This window comes from Panthera leo, chromosome D3, assembly GCF_018350215.1.
Source record: "Panthera leo isolate Ple1 chromosome D3, P.leo_Ple1_pat1.1, whole genome shotgun sequence".
Classification (NCBI taxonomy): Eukaryota; Metazoa; Chordata; class Mammalia; order Carnivora; family Felidae; genus Panthera; species Panthera leo.
Genome location: NC_056690.1, coordinates 81,472,776 through 81,493,639, shown reverse-complemented (window position 1 = coordinate 81,493,639; position 20,864 = coordinate 81,472,776). Strand labels below are relative to the sequence as shown.

Below are 20,864 nucleotides of genomic sequence, written 5' to 3'. Positions count from 1 at the left end.
ATGTTTTTATAATCTTTACGATGTATTTTAAAGTACATTTTTTTAAGTAGGCTTCACACCTAGTGGAACCCAGTGAGGGGCTTGAACCCACGACCGTGAGATCAAGACCTCAACTTAGATCAAGAGTCGGATGCTTAACCGATTGAACCACCCCGGTGCCCCTAAAGTACATGTTTTAATGTAGCTGATTTTGTCAGTTGTTTGCCTTAATTATTGCTTTTGTGTATTGTTTAAGAAATCTATCCCTTCCTGAGAGTCATAAAATACTCTGCTGCATTTTCTTGAAAAGCTTACAAAATTTGGTTTTCATATTTTGGTATTTAATCACTCAGTAATCAATTTTGTTTTCTTTTATATAAGGAAGTTGTCCCAGCACATTATCTTGGGTTGGCATTTCCCTATTGCCCTCTAATGCCAGTTCTATCCCATTTCCATTTTCATATGTGAATATGCTTTTGAGCTCTATTCTGTACCTTTAATCTGTTTGTCTATCCCCGTGTAAACACCACACCGAATTATTAAAACTTTATCATAAGCTACAATATCTGGTACAGCGGTGCTCTGCAACTTGATCTTTTTCTGCAGGAGGATGCTGGGTATTTTTGGCCCTTTGCTTATTCATATAAATCTTTCAATGTACTCGTCAAGTTCCACAGAAAACATTGCTGTAATTTGGATTAGAATCACATTACATCCACAGGACAAGTGAGGGAAAACTGATGACTTTTCAACTCAAGGTCTTTCTATTCATGGTACGAAATCTCTCCATTTCTTTTGGTCATCTCTGATGACTTTCTATAGCATTTTTTAAAATATTTATTTATTTTTGAGAGAGAGAGAAAGAGAGAGAGAGAGAGAGAAAAGAGAGCACGAGCATGGGAGGGGCAGAGAGAGAGGGAAGTAGGCTCCAGACTCTGAGCTATCAGCACAGAACCTGACACGGGGCTCGAACTCACCGACAGCAATATCATGACCGGAGCCGAAGTCAGATGCTCAACTGACTGAGCCACCCAGGCGCCCCTCTCTAGCATTTCTTAATTTTCATTGTAACAGCCTTACTTATCTCGAATTAATTATTATTACTGAGAACACTATATTTTTTAGTGCAAAATTAACTACATTTCTCATTATTGCTTTTTAGATGCACAAAAATGCAAGTGAGACTTGTCTAATAATGAGTCACCAATTATATGCTGTGTCCAGTATACTATGCCAGGCGTGGTTCCAACCTCTTTACATGCCCAGTAAGTTCTCTCAACAACTCTATGGAGTTGGATCCTGTTCTCATCATCACTTTTCATGTTAGTTCCTGGGTGTTATGCTTGGGACACAGAGGGGCCCTCCGAGGACCTTTGCAGTTTTGAGACCCCATCTGGGCCGGGTTTCAGCTATATGGAACATCAGCTGTATAGAACATTTCCACTTTACTAGAGAGAACTCCCAAGCTAACCCCTGCCCAGAGATTTGAGGCCACTGACCTCTGACCTTGACATCCTGCTTCTGTCCCCTCTGGGGACAGAAGGATCTCAACCTGACCCCTACTCTGCTTTATTTGGAAAGCAAGGAGGTCTGGGTAAAAGTTGGCGAGTCTCCCTAAGTCACCTCCTGGCCCAGTCATAGGGACTGTCAGTGTGGAGACCTTAGAGGACTGCCCGACAGGCCTCCCCTGGCCTGGTACCTGGCCATTTGTTCACTGGTTCGGTTTCATGGGTACCTACATGTGTCAAAACCTATCAACCTGTACATTGTAAATATGTAAAGTTTTTTCTGTGTAAATTGTACCTCAATAAAGATTGCAGATTCTTTTAAATTAGAGGTGGAAATGAGATTAAAACCAAAAGATGCAGGCCTTCTAGTCCCGTGGATTAACTTTCGACCAAGTCTTCTTTGGAAAGTATAGCCCCTAAAATGAATGTGACCTAACAGAGAACATATTCTAGCTTGATGAATCGTTAAGTAAGAACTATAATATGGATGGTTCATATTACAGTAACTGTGAACTGTGAATCCAAAACAGAAGTCAGGAATAACCAATCATTAAAAAAAAAAAGGAAGAGAAAATGGCCATCCACAGCTAGTGGTAGTGTAAATGGTAATGAACGGGGGGTTATAAATCCTTACGGCATTCTGGAGACTAATTTGGAAGAAGTCTCAAGATGTGCCCAACTTTTATCTTGACAGTACTTTTTAGGAACATTTCTTTTAAAATATGAGGGATGTGAGCAAATATTTAGTATGTTCACATAAGAGTACGGTATACAACATAAATCATTTCGGTTATCTAAATTGTCTAAAAGCAGATCCAATAGAAGAAAATAGAGCCTTAGAATAGGACACATGAAATTGATGACAAAATTATCTTGAGGAAAGTTTATACCAAGTAAGGGTAGGAACAGCTACCAAAGTATATGATTAACTGGTGCTAACACGTTTCTAAACTTGCATTTGCATACACAGAATAGGGAAGGATATATGTCACTCATCGTGATTTAACAGTGCTGATTTAACAGTGCTGATTATGGGTGACTCCAGTTTTCTTTGGGACTTTTCAACAGCTTCCAAATTGCTACCATAATACAAATTTATTTTCTGAGTCAAAAGAATACTGCAGGGAGGCCCGTTTGTAAGCTAGATGGGCTGGAGACACATGTGAGCACAGGTGATGAACTAGAGGGACTCTGCTCCTGGCAGGTGCTTCCTGCGAAGGTCCCTGCGGGGCAGGGAGAGGCGGGGACGGTGCTTCAGAACGGAGAGGACCACACGGCACAGTCAGAGCTCTGCCTCCAAGCTCAGGCCTGAAGGGTTATGGCAAGAAGATCTGAAGGTGTTGCCTTCGTGAGGGACTGTGTGAGACGTGAGATACGCAGGGCGGTCCGTGAGACGTTGGGGGAGAGACACTTCATCTCGGCTGCTTATCTGAGACTGGCTGGCTGCAGGGTTTCCCCTGTGGTGTTGGTCCCTGGCTGTGTGTGCAGCGGGGCTGGGCCCTGGCATCTCCACGTGGGCCCGGCAGCGAAGGTGGGCAGAGCTTCGAGGTCACTGAAGGACGGGAAAGCGTACGGAGGGCTGGTTTGGGAATCCTTAACACCCACAAACAGCGAGAGCAGACTGAGAGGAGCGGGCCATCCTCCGATAAGCAGATGTGGGCAGAGTCACTGAGGCAGAGGAGCTCCCCGAACCCTCCAGAATAAGCATGGCCTTCTCATCCCCAAATGTCACACACCTGATGCCTCAGTTTTCCCAGTGCCTGGGGAATATTCGGTAAGAACGTTCACACACTTCCCGGGTGCACGCACTTTATTTTGGCATTCAAAGCACCTTACCAATTGGGTCACAAGGAATCTGCGTTAAAGCCAGGTGGGCAGAAGGGAAGAAGTGTGCACACGGGAACCGCCCCTCCTTACGGAGAAGAGAAGCGGCCGCAGAACAAGATGCTGTTGGTGCCGTGGTGCATGATGAAGAAAAGGAAAGGGTGGTCTGCACAAAATCTTGGTTCGATTCTGCAGCACCGGGCATTCCTGACCACGGCCGTGGCCGCGGCCGCCTCTGTGCCCTCCTCATTGACCTCTACGAAGCACTTGTGCGCGACCTTGGACACAGGCACATTCTTCTTTGCTGACATTCCCGAAAAGTCTGCCTTGGCTTCCTCAAACGCATCGGTCATACCTAAACCTCGAAGAAAAGACTCCAAGTCGTAACTCTCTGCCAGCTTCAATCGGGGAAGGAAAACCTGAACTTTTTCCTCAGTCATCTTTTCTGGATTTGTCCAGGCTCTGAACTTCTCGTATGTAAGTGTTTCTTCCACCTGAAATAATGAGGAGTCAAATCTTCAAATGTAAACACAACAGCCTGGTGCCCACGTCCCCACTCAGTTCCCCTCCCCGATGCCATGAGTTCTGGCCCAAGACAATCGACGGACATTTTCCTCTTGTAAACACACCAAGATTTCCCCTCAAATTCTCATCTTTTTCCCTGTTCTATGGATGTAAGAGGAAAACAGCTAAAACAAAAAAAGAAACACTTGAAACAGGGGAGGTGTGTGGGGTTTTTTTAACTATCCGTACTAAACTCACTTCAAATATTTTTCATTTAGAAAGCTCTCATGACCAATCGATTGTACTCGTGCGATGCACACTACTGTGAATGAGAGAGACAGTTGGACAAAAAAGAGACAGAGCTTGGGTCGGAACTCTGACGGGTCAAAGAGGGGGAAACCGGGGACGATCTGAACAGGAAGGGAGATGTGGCTTCTGGGGAAGGGGAGCGCAGAAACGGAGAATTCAACAAGACCGTTGCTTCTGGCATTCGTGTTTGTCTTCTTGCCTGCCCTGGGGTTCGTTTCCAAACCTCCAGCCTCATCACTCATTCTGTTTGTCCACGATGAAAAAAGAAACAGAGGAGAAGAGAGCGAGACTGGCTGGCTGCAGGGTTTCCTCTGTGGTGTTGGTCCCTGGCTGTGTGTGCAGCGGGGCTGGGCCCTGGCATCTCCACGTGGGCCTGGCAGCGGAGGTGGGCGGAGCTTGTCCCCCTTCTCTTCACCACCTGGAGCCCAGGTGAGTACCCCTCTCCAGTGATGGCTGTTTGGACATCAGCTCTGTTTCCCAGACTCTCCTAATTTTCTTCTTACGCGGCCACGACAGATCTCATCCGTGACGGACGCCACGGGAATCAGCAAGTGTTAGAAAGGAAGCCTTTCCCCAGCCCCGGAGAGCTAGATAACACGCTCACGACTGGTCCCGCACCTCCTTACAAATTGACTTTCTCCCATCCTGAACTGTGTTCCTTTTCTCTCATGGGAAGACGTCCCTCTCCTCCCGGCCAAGGGAAATTCTTCGCCGGTCCTTGAGACGCTTGCTACTCAAAGTGCGGCCCTTGACCAGCAGCATCGGAGACATCAGGAATCTTGTTAGAAATGCAAAATCTCAGGCCATACCCCCCCTGAGTCAAAATCTGCATTTTAGCAAGATCCCCAGGAGATTCCTATGCACATCAATGTTTGAGAAACACTGCCCAGATCAATCCTCCTCCTTTTCTAGTACTTTTGTTCAGTAATTATTGGGACCTCCGGGGCGCCTGGGTGGCTCAGTCAGTTGAGCATCCGACTCGTGGTTTCGGCTCAGGTCATGATCCCAGGGCTGTGGTATCGAGCTCCGCTCTGGGCTCTGCGCTAAGCCCAGAGTCTGCTCGAGATTCTCTCTCTCTCCCTCTGCCCCTCTCCCCTGCTTGCACTCTCTCTCCCTCTAATAAAAAACATTAATTTAAAAAATTAAAAAAAAATTATGGACACCTCAACCAGCCCCTCCCTTCAGAATAGAGAACAGGGCTCTTCTGGAACTCTCTCTTCTTAGCTTCATCAGAATGTGTCCTCACCAACCATTCCATTCCTAGGTAGATACTCAACAGAAATGCCAACACATGTCCACCCAAGACCTGAGATGATGTTCGGCCACTCCTCATAACCCTACACTGGAAATTCCTCAAAAGCTATCTGGTCGACGGACATAAAGACATGAGTGCCGGCTGCCTGCACGGACCCTCAGGCCCACTGGCAAGGGCTTCCTTACCACGGCGAGATCCGTGTTGTCATCTGGCAGCAGAACGACCAGGCACATCTCCTTCCCCGCGTAGGGCAGCTCCAGGACCTGCATGGGCACCTCGTCCACATAGCCCATTCTAAATTTAGCTTGCTTAAACATCATCTGCACGGTCTTTTTCTCCTAATGAAAATAGGAAACTTAAATCCGACTACTGAAAAAAAGGAGCACAGCTTACCAAAATAAGGGAAATCTAATTTGCAGAACCCCTAGGTACGTATAACAGGATTATGATTTCTGTGCATTATGCTGATAGATGGAAGATCTTCTTTATTACATATTAGTATTGAATACAACACGCTATTGTCCCAGCAGGTCAAATATTACCAGGCGAGAGAGGATAAAATTGGCAAATAGAGAGAGAGAAACATAAAACCCTACGTTATTTTTGGAAGAAGCCGTGTTTTTCTCGTCTGGGAAGATGCATTAGAGGAGCACTCCCAGTGACCTTATAATTAAGAATTATTTATCCAAGTTAAGGGGAGGATTAACTAATATTCAGGTTTGGGGGTTGAAGGATGTGGTTAGAAAAGACGTAGAGGCCACAGAGAGTTATATTTTTATTCTGGAAAGTTGCTCACTTATATAATTGGCTTTATGGCTTTGGTTTTCTTGGAGAGGGACCTTGACAAGAGTTTCAGTGTCCACCTCTTCTAAAGCTCGCATCAAACGTATTCCAGACTTTCAAATCTGTGTGCAATGTGCTATCACCAAGTTGATGCACATCAAGTTTTCAGCTAATTGCTCCTGACAGCCAGACATTATCAGGCTCAAAAGGGAATACGGCCAAAAAAATTTCTTAAGTTAGGCTTTCAGTCTGAAGATCTGATGTCCAGCATGATGGCTGCAGTTAATAATACCGTAGGGAATGCTGGAAATTTGCTAAGAGAGTAGATTTCAGGCGCTCTCATCACAAAAATAATACGGTAACCATGTGAGGAAAGTGTATGTTACTTAGCTTGACTGTGGCACTTCTTTCACTATAATGCGTATATCAAAATCGTCTCACACACCGTAAACATATACGATTTTTCTTTTTAAGAAGGTCCAAAAAAATAACAAAGACAAAATTAGCCTGAACATCTGCTAACACTCTTTTTTTCTTGTGTTCGGAATTATATGGCTCTGACTTATAAGGCAACACACAGGCATAGTTCTCACTGATATTGCAAGAAGGTGTCTATGTAAATAGAGACGGTGATGGTACAATACAAACATAACTCCAAGGGTCAGAAGAAATTTTCTTTCAATCCAAATTAATATGACCCAAGACAGAAGAATCAGTCTGACAAAGGAAGCAAACAAACACAAAACTGTCAATATAAAAATGATTTCAGCTTTTCTCTTTCCCTGTCCAATAAAAGATACAAGGGGGCATGAAATTCATTCAGAAATATACTATGAACTACATTATTTTTTTCCATTCAATCACAATCTTTCCCAGCACAGTATTTTAAGTCGTAGTACACCTGAAAATATATTTCCCTACCTGGTTGGTTTTAAAGGGCATTCCCCTTGTGAGCTTTCTGTCAAACTGCTCGTTCCACTTTCCTTTGAAATAGATGGCATTCACGAGAACCAGCTTCGTCAGTCGGTCAACTGTCCCAGGAGCCAGTATCTCTGAAATCTTACCTGCAAAGAATACGAGAGAACTTGATTGCTATTTGGGGGAGAGGGGAGGGGAATAAACATTGTTTCCCACAATCCTCTTGACATACGAAGCCTGGCTTGGTTGACAGCCAGGCTGGAATCCTGTCTTCCTGGCCACCTGAGGAACAGGGCGATGCATTGCAGTGCTGTGCACATACACAGGGTATTGCTTGTCCTTAAACAACAATCTTGAAGCAGGCAGGTCAACTATCGTTTTACCCTCACATTATAGATAGAGAAATTCAGGCCAGAGCATTTGCCTGACATTTGTGCCAAGGACCCATAGGTGGCAAGTGGCTGAGCTGAGAAAATAACCCAAGAGTCTTGAGTCTAACGGTAAGCTTCCCAGCCATGGCGCCATAATTTTTCAACCATGCCGCTACTAGCATGTAAAGCCAGATAATTCTTTGTGGTGGGGAGTGTCCTGTGCATTGTAGGATGTTAAGCCAGATAGCATTAACCCAACTGTAACAACCCAAGTATCTTCAGCCCTTGGCAGATGGTACCCAGGGGCTGATTCTGAGAATCACTGCTCTACGCCAACCTTCAAATCTCATTTAGGTGGGGAGAAGCTTCCAAAGGATGAAGGAATACAGACCTGAAAATGGGTGGAAGCAGTCTTCCTGAAGGCATGCATGGGGTAAAGGAATTAAGGGGTGCAATACAGGGGCCCAAACTGAGTTATCCAATGAGACCAGGGACAAAGTGAACCCCAATGCCCCCTCTGGCTCTGGTATTTGGGGGAAACATATTGATGGTCAATGTGACGAAGAGGAAGTGAGTGGTGTAGTGAGAGTAGTATATGGAGAACCTTCCAGCTTCCCCTCGTGACCCATTACTGCTGGATCAACTGGAGAGCAAGAGACCACTGCACATACAACGTAGGAAAATGTGAAACGCTCTGCCCTTCCGACGGTCATTATTTCATTGGCTTTCAGTGTAATCACGGCTGCTGCCTCACATGCACTGGGCACACACCAGAAAGACTGAGCTCTGTACTCAGAGCTCTGCGGGCTCCGTGGGGACTGCACCTCCAGAGTCTGCAGTAAAGTGGGAAAAGGTCGCGCTCTGAAAGCAAACTCAGCCACAGCCACCTCAGCCAGGGAGGGGAGGACTGCAGAAAAAACGAGCTATGCTCACTACCACAGGGAGATCACGTGAAACGTTGCCCTATCTCAGCTGCCACCTACACTGAATGTCACTCTACCCTCAGGGCAAGGCAAGGGTCTCCCCCTCCCCAGAAGGAAGGTTAACGGGGCCCCAAGGAGGAAGCAATTTTCGGAAATTTTCCAGCACAGTCCAGCGGGGAGAAGGTCTGAGATCCTTACACTAGGTTCACGTATTTTTTAGCAATCACCACTTCGTGATCTCATAAACCCAAGAAAACTATCAGAATTGCATTGCCGGCCTGAAAATCTGGCAAACACACACAAGAAGGTCACTGGTTGCGGGGCCCCCAGGGGGAGGGAGAGGCGGGGCAACACCACGGAGGCCACAACCCCGCCAATCTCGGCTCTCTTTCCTGCAAAATGCCAGGTGCACTGCGGTGAAAATCGCTCACCTTCGGTCTTTTCTGTCACCCAGTCGTTTATGTGTCTCCTGCATTCTTCGGTGTCCTCTGCGAAGGACAACTCCTCCAGTTGTGCCTGGTAGAACTTCTCGCAGGACTCCCTAAAGGCCTGCAAACACAGGACACCGCGTTCACCCTGTTCAGCAAAGTGCCCACGAGTGCGAACGCATTTTTTCCTCTTAGCATATTTCCAGCATAAATTCCTGCACGGGCCGTCCTGCATCTTAAGACTCGTTCACGCAGCTGACAAAAATGTGTGGACCACGGGCTCCGCGCCTCACCCTGTGCCAGCTGGCGGACATCAGGGGAAAGACAAGACATCGGACCTGAGGCGGCTCGCAGTCGTCTGGGAGAAACCACATCCACACACAGACGGTTACAAACGCTTCGAGAACACGGATGGCGGTAGGCATGCACAGAACCGCCGTGAGAGTCCCAGTCGGACACTCCAGCTCCACACTGACTTCCTGTTTGATCATCTGTCTGTCTGCCAGGCACTCTAACTTTCTTTGGCTCGTTTTCGTATCACCAGCACCAACCACAATGTCTGAAATTTGTGAATGACTGGGAGGCTCCATGGTGGAACCAGATCATCCTGAAATCTTTGGGTCCTCCCGGACTGGGATAGTCTAGATGTCAGGTCTAGATGTCAGGTCTAGATCACCGTGGGGCTGTGGGGGTAGGGAGGTGGGGATTAGGGACAACAGTGCCAAGGGCTGAGCCTTGAAATGTAAGGTAAGGTCAGCTCAGGAAGAGCCTGTACCCAGTACATGAAAACCCAAAGATAACTCACCTCACAAAAACTTGGTTTCAGATATAATGTGCCTGCAATTGGCTCCCATCCTCCGCCCATCTCCTGTTCTCAAATATTTTAGCTTCTACAGAAGAAAGAAAACGTAGAGAGAAAGAGAAGCCAAGCAACTGAGGAAAGGGGAAGGCGGCTCCCTGTGTCCCCAGTATTCCCCAACGACAATACTCAAAGATCAGGCCAACATTCAACAATGAACACCAACTAGGAGATTCCTGGGATCATCAGTGCTTGTCCTAGAAGACCCAGAATTCTCTCCAATGATACTCAAGTCCAGAGCAGGCAACTTCCGTGGGGTAGCACCCAACAGCAGCCAGGGCAGGGAGGTATTTGAGTCTCACAGAAGAATCCGTGGAACTGCCAGCCAGTAAGATGGCCAGGTTTGCCTAGATCACTTCATTAATCTGCGGTAGCATCAATCTGCACGGTGCGCGGCATAATTTTTTGGACCTCACTTACCGCATTATGGCAGGCTTTTACTGGACTAAGGAACTTGGGAATTATATGCTTCAGAAAATAGGCACCACACGGATTTAAAAACCTGTTTTATGAACCAATTTTCATTTGAGAAAGACTACTCTGTCAGGAATGTGGAAGAACCCGGTAGGACTTGGGAGAGTTCCATAGGGAAGAATTAAAATAATGGTGCAGAAGATACAGTGAGAGTCTGCACCCAGGCAGTGGTGGTGGTGATTCAGAAGAGGGGACAAATGTAAGAGGCCTTGAGAGACCAGGGGACAGCCTAACAACCAGAGGTGAGACTGGGGATAGCTGTGTAGGCACACAAGACAGTGTGGTCACTGAAGAGAGGAGTCAATGGGGAGAAGCAGGTCTGGATGCAGGAGGATGGACATACTGAGTTTGACATCCGGAAGGAATCTATCAAGAACAACTTTAAAATGGACATAGTTCAGAGGCAAACATAAAATTCAAAATTACAATTACAGAAGTACAATTCTGAGCACATTTATAAGGCAAGAGAATTATACTTTATCTCTGTTCTTTCATAGTTTCTATTTTATTTTCAATTTCTTTAACATCGATGTGCAAGTACAACTTACTGGAAAGAAGTCACACGTCTTCTCTCCAAACAGTCTGTTGGCAGTTTTGAGCACGTACTGAGTGCCAGATTTGTTCACCTCCGTGAGAAGTGCCTGGAAACTTTGGTGAACATCTCCACTTCCGTTCAAACAAAGAGCCTGGTAAGAGAAAACAAGGGCACAAACTTGTAACACTGCCGCCATCTTGGTCCCCCAAAGAGCAATCTCCACACAAACGCCTGCACTGAAAATCACAAAGGATCCTACCTTGAAAGGAGTTTGATTTAATCTCACACAGTCCTTTTTCACCTGGGCACTACTGACTTTTGGGGCCAGATACTTGGTTGCTGTTCTGTGTAAGGTATTTTGCAGCATTTCTGGCCTCTACCCACTAGATGTCAGTAGCACCTCTCATTTAGGACAACCAAGCTGCCCAGACAGTGGTGAAGATCCGCTGGAAGGCAAAATCGGCCCTAGGTGTGACCCACTGCCCTGGTAGATTTCTCCACTTAGAAACGTGGGTGTGATGGGGACCTGGGGGGCTCAGTCAGTTAACCCTCCGACTTTGGCTCCGGTCATGATCTCAAGGTTCGTGAATTCGAGCCCCACGTTGGACTCTATGCTGACAGCCCAGAGCCTGGAGCCTGCTTCGGATTCTGTGTCTCCCTCTCTCTCTGTACCTCCCCTGCTCACGCTCTGTCTCTCTCTCTCAAAAATAAACAAACATTAAAGAAGAAATTTTTTTAATAAAAAAAAATAAATAAGAAAGGCAGGTATGATAACTCAGGAGGGAATCAGAACAGAACAAATAGATAGCTGGAATGAATCCAGCACGACCCAGGGAATACAAGAATGAGCAGAAATCAACAGAAAATACTTCATCAGCAACTGCACAGAAGTTCTCCAGACCAGACTGTGACTTCCAAGTCAAGTCGTTCCTCTGTCTCCCAAGGGCCCGGGTCCAAAGCCCCCCTCCTCCAGTGAGCACTTCCAGAGGGCACCCGCGCACCCCTGCTATTAATGGGAAAGCGGTGTGCATTGGCAATGTTCTGGGACACTCACAAGGTTGTCGAAGAAACGTAAGGTACAAAGAGGTTAAAGACTATTCCCCTCAAGTGTTTGCCACTACTTGGTTTGCAGCGCAGATCCCACAGAACCCAGTTCAGACCAATCAGATTCTATATTCCCTCTAAAAACTTCCGGAGGCAGACGTCCATGTTTGTGTTCCATGTTTGTGTTACTTTCATCTTGCACTTGTGCACACACAATCATACACTTTTAGAAAGAACCCATGTAACAGAAAGTTGATTCACATGGCTACAATTCAATCTGATACAGAACATTAGAAAAAATTTAAAATATAACAAAGTTGAAATCCTCGGACTTCTTGTGGGACAGAATTGTAGCTTATCCTACTTATCAAAGTTTGCTGTAACATATTGATGCCTCTATCCAGTGCAAATGACATAATGACTTGATTTCTCCTGTAAACGCTAAGGGTAGACGGTGGGTCTTAAAAATAATTCCTATTTCTGCCCATGTCTGCTCTCTTTCCCTCACCACGGTGCCCCTCGCCACCGACCAGCCACACTGGTGGTGATCCGCTGTGGTGAGGTATGAAGAAAGCATCAGGAAGCAAAGAAGCAGCCCACCGCTCTTCCTCTGCGACAGGCAGGCATACCTGGGACATCTGGGTGGCAGTGTTTCCTTTGGCCCCCATGAAGACCATGGCCAGGGCAGACGAGATGCTCAGTGGGGAGCAGAACACATTTCGTGAGCTGTCCTCTTTACCCAACATTTTTAATAAGTTGATGGCAAAACTGCCATTGGCTTCACAGAGATCATCCATCAGGAAAGGTCTGCACCAAAAAAAAGCACAACAGGGAGGCACATCAGCCAAGCCCACTGTTAGGTCATCTAGTCACAAGTGCCCGTCAGAGGCCACTGGGTGTGGTCAGCAGAATATCCACGCCCCCACAGCCATCCACATGGAATCTCCCAGCCCTTCGGCATCTTCCATGGCATTAGGGACCTTGCAGATGTGATGGACTGAACCAAGGATCGTGAGATGGGGGGATTTCCTGCATTATCCAGGGGGGCTCGGTGTAACTACAGGGCCTTTACAAGAGGAAGGCAGGAGGTGAGAGCCAGAGAAGGAGATGACACAACAGAAGCAAAGGCCAGAAAGGACACGAGGCCACGGAGCATGGAATGCAGGCAGCCTGTAGGAGCTGCAAGAGGCCAGGAAACAATTCTGCCCTAGAGCCTCCAGGAAAACATGAAGCTCTGCGGACCTATATTGATGTAATTTCTTATGCCTGTCTGTCTGTCTGTTTAGAGCGTGAAAGCACAAGCCAGGAGGGGCACAGAGAGGGAGAGAGACTCCCGAGTAGGCTCCACGCTGTCAGCAAAGAGCCCAACGCGGGCCCCATCTCACCAACCCGTGAGATCATGACCTGAGCCGAAATCAGGACTCAGACACTTAACCGACTGAGTCACCCAGGCGGCCCTCTGTAGGCCTATTATGGACTTGTGACCTCTAGAGCTGTAAAATAATAAATTTTACTGTGTTCAGGCAGTAAATTTAGGGTAAGGCGTTACAGTATTAATAAGAAACTAATACCCTGGTTTATTCACAAAGCAGCCAGTCGCAGGGCTGGAGGATGAATGCCACCCTCAGCAACAGGACCACTGCAGGGGCTCAGAGTCCCTTCGGGACCTGACGACTCCCTCCCTTCGTGTCACAAAGGCCAATGCGTCTCAGTGCCAGGTTCTCAGGTTTTACGGGAATCTCTTAATCCCCACAACAATACATGAGGTCACCACAGTTGACCCACCCTAGAGACAGGGAGCCTGGGCGAGGACCATGAGCCTCTTCCAGATCCCACAGACGGTCATCAAGGAATCTGGGTCGGAACCTGCGATCTCAACCCAGAGCCTGAATTCATCATTACACAAACCCCTCACTGCTTGCAAGTTCTCCCTCAGTTTGGCCTCTCTATATAATCTATAAACAGTGTTCTGTTATAAATAAGTCTTGGTAGGAGCCTGGGGGGCTCAGTCAGTGAAGCCTTTGACTCTGGATTTCGGCTCAGGTCACGATCTCACAGTTTGTGAGTTCAAGCCCCGTGCAGGGCTTTGCGCTGACAGCATGGAGCCCTACTGGGATTCTCTCCCTCTCTCGCTGCCTCTCCCTCTCTCTCTCTCTCTCCATCAGAATACATTTTAAAAAATAAAAATAAATAAATCTTTGTAAATAAATACATTTCTGTCACCATGTTGTGTGAAATCAACTGGATGGATTTCTTTCTATTTTTTTTTTAACGTTTATTTATTTTTGAGAGACAGAGAGAGACAGAGTGTGAGCAGGGGAGGGGCAGAGAGAAAGACACAGAATCTGAAGAGGCTCCAGGCTCTGAGCCGTCAGCACAGAGCCCGATGCGGGGCTTGAACTCACGGACCGTGAGATCATGACCTGAGCCAAAGTCGGACACAACCGACTGAGCCACCCAGGTGCCCCCTTTTTTTTAATTAAAAAAAATTTTTTTTTACATTTATTTATTTTTTAGAGACAGATAGAGACAGAGCATGAGGAGGGAGGGGCAGAGAGAGAGGGAGACACAGAATCAGAAGCAGGCTCCAGGCTCCGAGCTGTCAGCACAGAGCCTGATGCGGGGCTCGAACTCAAGGACCGTGAGATCATGACCTGAGCCAAAGTCGGACACAACCGACTGAGCCACCCAGGTGCCCCCTTTTTTTTGTAATAAAAAAAAATTTTTTTTTTACATTTATTTATTTTTTAGAGACAGATAGAGACAGAGCATGAGGAGGGAGGGGCAGAGAGAGAGGGAGACACAGAATCAGAAGCAGGCTCCAGGCTCCGAGCTGTCAGCACAGAGCCTGATGCGGGGCTCGAACTCAAGGACCGTGAGATCATGACCTGAGCCAAAGTCGGACACAACCGACTGAGCCACCCAGGTGCCCCCTTTTTTTTGTAATAAAAAAAAATTTTTTTTTTACATTTATTTATTTTTTAGAGACAGATAGAGACAGAGCATGAGGAGGGAGGGGCAGAGAGAGAGGGAGACACAGAATCAGAAGCAGGCTCCAGGCTCCGAGCTGTCAGCACAGAGCCTGATGCGGGGCTCGAACTCAAGGACCGTGAGATCATGACCTGAGCCAAAGTCGGACACAACCGACTGAGCCACCCAGGTGCCCCCTTTTTTTTGTAATAAAAAAAAATTTTTTTTTTACATTTATTTATTTTTTAGAGACAGATAGAGACAGAGCATGAGGAGGGAGGGGCAGAGAGAGAGGGAGACACAGAATCAGAAGCAGGCTCCAGGCTCCGAGCTGTCAGCACAGAGCCTGACGCGGGGCTCGAACCCACAAACTGTGAGATCATGACCTGATCTGAAGTCGGATGCTTAACCAACTGAGCCACCCAGGTGCCCCCCATTTTTTAAAATTTTTTTTAACGTTTATTTATTTTTGAGACAGAGAGAGACAGAGTGTGAGCAGGGGAGGGGCAGAGAGAGAAAGAGAGAGAGAGAAAGACACAGATCAACTGGATGGATTTCAACACATTTTAAAGGTGGGTTTAGGATGATCTGACCTAAAATAGGAGCTCCTGGGAAGACAGAAAATTCACTTTGAATCAGGAAGACTCCAAAAGACACACTATTTTCCATGGACCATATCTGGTTTGAAATTGGGGGGAGTGGCAAGCACCCAGCAACAGAGCCCATAAGCAGGGAAACAAAATATGAATGTAAATCTCAAGTCATTGGGTGAACACTCTGAGTCAGAGGCACCAAATCTGAGTCCAACCTGACCAAGCCAGCCTTGACCTTCATCTCAGCTTATTCCTTCCTGCCTTCCTGACCTCTCTCCCTTTCCTTAGAGCATTTACTTTAAACAATGTGTCACTGTAAATTGTTTCCCTGCTCTGTTGAGATAAAAATACAGTAAAACCTTGGATTGGGAGGAACTTGTTCTGCGAGTGTTGTGCAAGATGAGCAAACATTTCCAGTACATTTCAACTCGATAAATGAGTGATGTCTTGCAATTCGAGTAGTACGTGATGCTGAATGTCACATGATCACACTGAGCCAATGGTTCCTCTCTCTCTCTCTCTCTCTGCAGGATTCTGGGTGATCATCTCCCATGCTCAGGCAACGGCATTTGGCAGAAATCAGTGATTTCTCAGAAGTTGGGAGGTGCCCACCACAGGCACTAGTATATTTTTTGTCACTTCAAAGCACCCATGGACAGTCCTTTGCTTTTCTATACAAGCTTTAGGAATGCTTTCCTTCATTCTAGGTCACGCTGCCTGCAGATACAGACCCGTTCCTCTGCTGCCTTATTGCCAGTTACGTTAAATACAGTATATGGCAAGAGTTTATTGAAAGTCATCCTACGCAATAACCCTCCTTTCTCTTGCTTTCCTCACACCAGCCATGTAGGTTTTCAAAGGTAAGTGCAGGTTAATTTGTTCATTTTTCTTTCTATTTTCTATTCTCTTTATGGTTTAATATTATATTACAGCATTATAATAATTTTTATATGAATATTTTTGGGTTGTGCAATGAATCATCTGACTTTCCGTTATTTCTCCTGAGGAAATTCACTTTGATATACAAATGCTTTGGATTACATGCATGTTTCCAGAATGAATTATGCTCACAAACCAAGGTTTTATTGTATTTTTTAAAAGCCTCTTTCCTGTTTTAAACCCTTTAATGTTTAAAGACATTCAGTCTTTCTCAATCCCTAGAAGGCATTCCTTTAAAAATGGAATTATCAAGGGGCTCCTGGGTGGCTCAGTTGGTTAAGTGTCCGACTTCAGTTCAGATCATAATCTCACAGTTCATGAGTTTGAGCCCCATGTCAGGCACTGTGCTGACTGCTCAGAACCTGGAGCCTGCTTTGGATTCTGTGTCTCCCTCTTTGTCTGCCCTTCCCCTGTTCATTCTCTCTTCTCTCTCTCTCTCTCAAAAATAAATAAATATTTAAAAAATGGAATTAGCAGGGTGCCTGGGTAGCTCAGTTGGTTAGGCATCCAACTCTTGATTTCAGCTCAGGTCATGATCTCACAATTTTGTGAGTTCCAACCCTGCATGAGGCTCTGTGCTGACAGTGCAGAGCCTGCTTGGGATTCTCTCTCTCTCTCTCTCTCTCTCAAAATAATTAAATAAATTAAAAAAAAAAGAAAGACATTTTTAAAACATCAACCAAGAGAATACAATAATAACACAGCTTGCACGGCAGTATGCTATACTTAACAGGTCATTAGAGGACAGAAGTGAAAGCTTCCTTCCTCTGGAAGCCTCTCCAGACCCTTCAGCTGCACAGCTTGAACCCCAGGGCTGCAGACTTGGGGAAACCGACGTGTCTGCAGCAGGCGAGTCCCACAACAGATCAGGGCCCAGCCTCCCTGCAGGCCACTCCTGGCCCACCTTCCCTCACCTCAAATTTGAGGACTTTTCAGAAAATAAACAGCTAGAAGCCAAAGGGATAGGCGACCTTCACAGCACTGGGCCGCCAAAGAAGGTGGCACTGAAGAGACCCAAAGGAGGAGAGCCTTTGGTAAACAGGAATGTGGATGTGATCCTACCTGAGCATAAGTGTAGGTTGGTGAGTGTGCATGCGTGTGTGTGGTCCGGCCTGAACAGGCAAAGGAGTGAACTGGGATATCACAGCAATCCCAACTTTATGTTTTAACTGCACTTAATGGCAAATGCCTGCTTCTGGTTTCTTGCACCTTTCCTCTTCCTTCACTTGCATGCCATCAGGTGCTGGTCACTAGCAGAGTATTCACCATCAGTGTCTGCCCCACAGCAATGACTCACTGGGTGCACACTCACCGCAAAAGCACCTCCGGGGCGGGTCCCAGGTCACAGCGGTGAAGAGGCAGGAGCTGGAACAGGAGAACCGAATGATTCTTTCCCCCGCTGGCTCTCGGTGCCCCAACCTCAGGTGTCTATTAAGCCTTTGAGAGGGCTGGACTTCAACCAAAGTGGAACCTGCCCAATAAACATGAAAAGGACTGAATTTCAATACAACATGCAACGACACCTCTGGGTACCAGTGCCACCACGGAGTTCAGTGTTGTGTCACAAAAACACAACAATGTGGAAAGATTTCCAGGTTGTAACATAAGTCGGCATTAAGCTAGTTTTTCTTTGATGAACAGGGTCAGGGCAATTAAAGACTGTCCTCAAGGCTCACAGTAAGAGTAGCAGATTGGGCAGCAAGTACGAGGCGTCGCTCTCCCCGCCCCCCCCCCCCCCGCCCGGAGGGACCCTGAATGCCTGTGATCCCCTCGCTCCCTCCACCTCCCCACAGACACGTCCAAAAGTGGATTGAGCCAAACAGCATTTATGCAGAACTTTCCTTATGTGGTTTAGAGAGGAGAACGAGCAGTAGATGCCATAATTCCTGACTGGGAGCTCCCACCCTAGAGACACACACACACACACACACACACACACACAGAAACGTGTGGTCTCAAGCCAACTGTGTGCTCTGAAACCGGATATTTTACAAAGTGTAAGGAAGCCCACGGAGAAGCGGAATGAATTCTCTTTAGAAGCTCAGGAGAAGGTGCGGAGTAGCTGGCTCTAAGGGGCTGGGCAGGGGTCTCTGTGAGGCGGTGACCGCTGAGGCCGCAGCCGGGGGTGGGGCTGGCTGGGGGAAAGACGGCAGCAGGTGCACGGTTCGTGCACGTGGGGCCCAGGGAGGGGGGTCTTGGGTGACAGGCAAGGTGTGCTGAGACAAGAGGTTTGCACTGGAAAAGCCAGGTATGGTATTTCAACGAATGTCGTACAGGCGTGCCCTGGGTTTTAGGAAACTGCAGTGGCCCGCCGCTGAGCCTGGGGAAGCCGCCCGCCCACCCCGGCCACAGACCAGCCGCTGCCAACCACCGAGGAAACGCGAGCCCCAGAGAGCGGAAGGTGGCATTGCCGGGCTGGGTGACTCATCATACGAGGGACAGGGAGCAGGAAGGGTCAGGGCCTACGCCCAGGCTGGTTAGAAACAAGAGCACAGGCCCCACGTGGAGTTGCTTATGCTCAGCCCCAGATCCAGAGACTTAACCTAATTACATTCTGGCTCTCCCAGAATCGGAATCTTAAACCAGTCAGTCGGGAGCTGCCTGACCACCTCCAGCGAGGTCATCGACCTGACAGACCCCTGCCATCCCCTAGGGGAAAGGGGCTTTTGCGATACGTCTTCCCCGTGTAACTTCCTCGTTCCCAATCCCTTCTGCTTATAAATCTTTGCTTTTGCACAGCTCCTCAGAGCTCCTTTCCGCCTGCTACATTGGATGCTGCCCCATCCAAATTAATCTTGCTCAAATACACTTTTTTTTTTTTTTAGAAAATGCTTATTTACTTATTTTGAGAGAGAGAGAGAGAGAGAGAGAGAGAGAGGGTGCACGCACATACTGGAGCAGGGGAGGGGCAGAGAGAGAGGGAGAGAGAACCCCAAGCATGTTCCACAATGTCAGCGTAGAGCCGGACATGGGGCTTGAACACACGACACGAGATCACGACTTGAACCGAAATCAAGAGTGGGACCTTCAACCGTCTGAGCCACCCAGGCACCCCTAAACGTAACTTTTTAATACGTCTCAGTTTATCTTTTAACAGACTTGCAGCTAATTTACGCTTAGGGGGAACCACGAACCATCGGAAATTTGTATGAGGAGCCAGATGGAATGAAAAAGGCGATCCATCCCGAGCCGGATGTGTGGAACGCACCATACTGAAGACGGGCACACGTCCCAGAGCGAGAGACTGGAGCCATCAGCGCTCAGACCGCCCAAGATTCTAGGCGAATGGGAAGAAATTACTTAGAACATACAGAGAAGGCATAGGAGAAGAAACTCACCCAGTTTTTAAGAATTGCCAGCGTTTGCAGGTAGAAAAAGGAGTCAGACAGGAGGACGACAACAGTCAGGGATGCCCTGGGAGACCTGGGAGGGTGTGACTGGGGGGCCCAGGGAAACAGGACAGGAAGGCAGCACAGGGGAGGGAGGCAAGGAGTGGGAAGGGCAGCTGGGGAGCACCTGGGAAGTGGGGAGTCCATTAAATTAAGTACTGTGGCTGCAGATGAGGTGGAAACAGGCAAGGAAGCATTTTCTCAAGTTGAGGAAAAGCAGCCAAAGAACAGATGAAAGATGTGAAAGGGGGCGCCTGGGTGGTTCAGTTGGCTGAGCCTCAGACTTCAGCTCAGGTCATGATCTCACAGGTCCCTGGGTTCCAGACTCGCAGTTGGGCTCTGTGCTGACAGCTGGGGTCCTGGAGCCTACTGGAACTGTGTCTCCCCCTGTCTCCTCTGCCTCTCTCTCTCTCAAAAATAAATAAACATTTAAAAAATTTTTAATAGAAAAAGAAAGATGTGGAAGAAAGAAAGACAAAGAATATGGAAGAAAAACAGATAACAAGAAAGACAAAGACTACGGCAGAAAACCAGAAAACAAGAAGGAAGGAGGGAAGCCCGGCAGGAGCGAGGAGGCAGAGAGGAGGCGGGAGGGACCGCGGAGCCCGCAGGCATTCCCCCGGGAGGTGGCGCTGACCCAGCACCTCCCCGGAGCTGGCCCCAGGCTCCAGGAAACTCCAGGCCCGGCTGCCCCGGGCGCCCGGGTGTCCCTGCTGCACCCCTGCGGCGGTTCCCACGCACCCTCGCAGGGGCTCCCGCCTCGCCTTCTCCCGCAACAGCACCCCAGGCTTGGGGCACCGGCCTCCCCCTCCTGCTGGCAAATCGCGGCGCGGTGGCGTCAGCCGGCCCGGAGTCACTCCCACCCCGGGGACCCCCTCCTACCCCGGGCGCGTCTGCGCGCCGCGCTCCCGCGCTGGTGCCACCGCCCGCCTCGCCGACGCTCACCTTAGCGCCCCACGCGGCGACCCCGCGGCCGTCCGGTGCGATCGGGCCGCGCCGGCAGCGCCCCCTCCCCCGTCCTCTCCTCCCCCTTCTCCTGCCCGCCCGCCTCCCTCCCTCCCCGCCCGGGTCCCGCGCCGCCGCGCTCCAGTCGGGGGACCCCCGCCGGGGGGGGCGGGGGGGGGGACCGGGGCCCCGCGCGCGCCTCCCAGCCCCGGTACCTGGGCCGTTCCTGCTCCTGCTGCGGCTGCTCCTCTGGCCGGCTGCGCGCTTCCCGGCCGCTGAGATCTCGGGCGAGGCTTCCGGCGGGTGACTCAGAG

General features: G+C 48.3%; 1 protein-coding gene across 1 annotated transcript; it reads right to left on the bottom strand.

Moving 5' to 3' along the window:
- Positions 1-1,003: 1,003 nt before the first annotated feature.
- On the bottom strand, positions 1,004-20,864 carry SERPINB8 (serpin family B member 8). Its single transcript, XM_042910722.1, has 8 exons — positions 20,766-20,864; positions 17,529-17,687; positions 12,344-12,521; positions 10,684-10,821; positions 8,806-8,923; positions 7,084-7,226; positions 5,565-5,717; positions 1,004-3,805 (listed from the first exon to the last, which is right to left on the bottom strand). Exons 3-8 carry the CDS (start codon positions 12,509-12,511, stop codon positions 3,401-3,403), a joined length of 1,125 nt encoding a protein of 374 aa, XP_042766656.1. The 5' UTR covers positions 12,512-12,521; positions 17,529-17,687; positions 20,766-20,864; the 3' UTR covers positions 1,004-3,400.

Excerpts from the sequence above, each read along its gene's own strand:
- SERPINB8 (XM_042910722.1), bottom strand. The coding sequence starts at position 12,511 with ATGGATGATCTCTGTGAAGCCAATGGCAGTTTTGCCATCAACTTATTA. Across the intron at positions 10,822-12,343 it reads CTGCCACCCAGATGTCCCAG|GCTCTTTGTTTGAACGGAAG; the intron begins GTATGCCTGCCT and ends TTCTCTTACCAG. Across the intron at positions 5,718-7,083 it reads TGCCCTTTAAAACCAACCAG|GAGAAAAAGACCGTGCAGAT; the intron begins GTAGGGAAATAT and ends TATTTTCATTAG.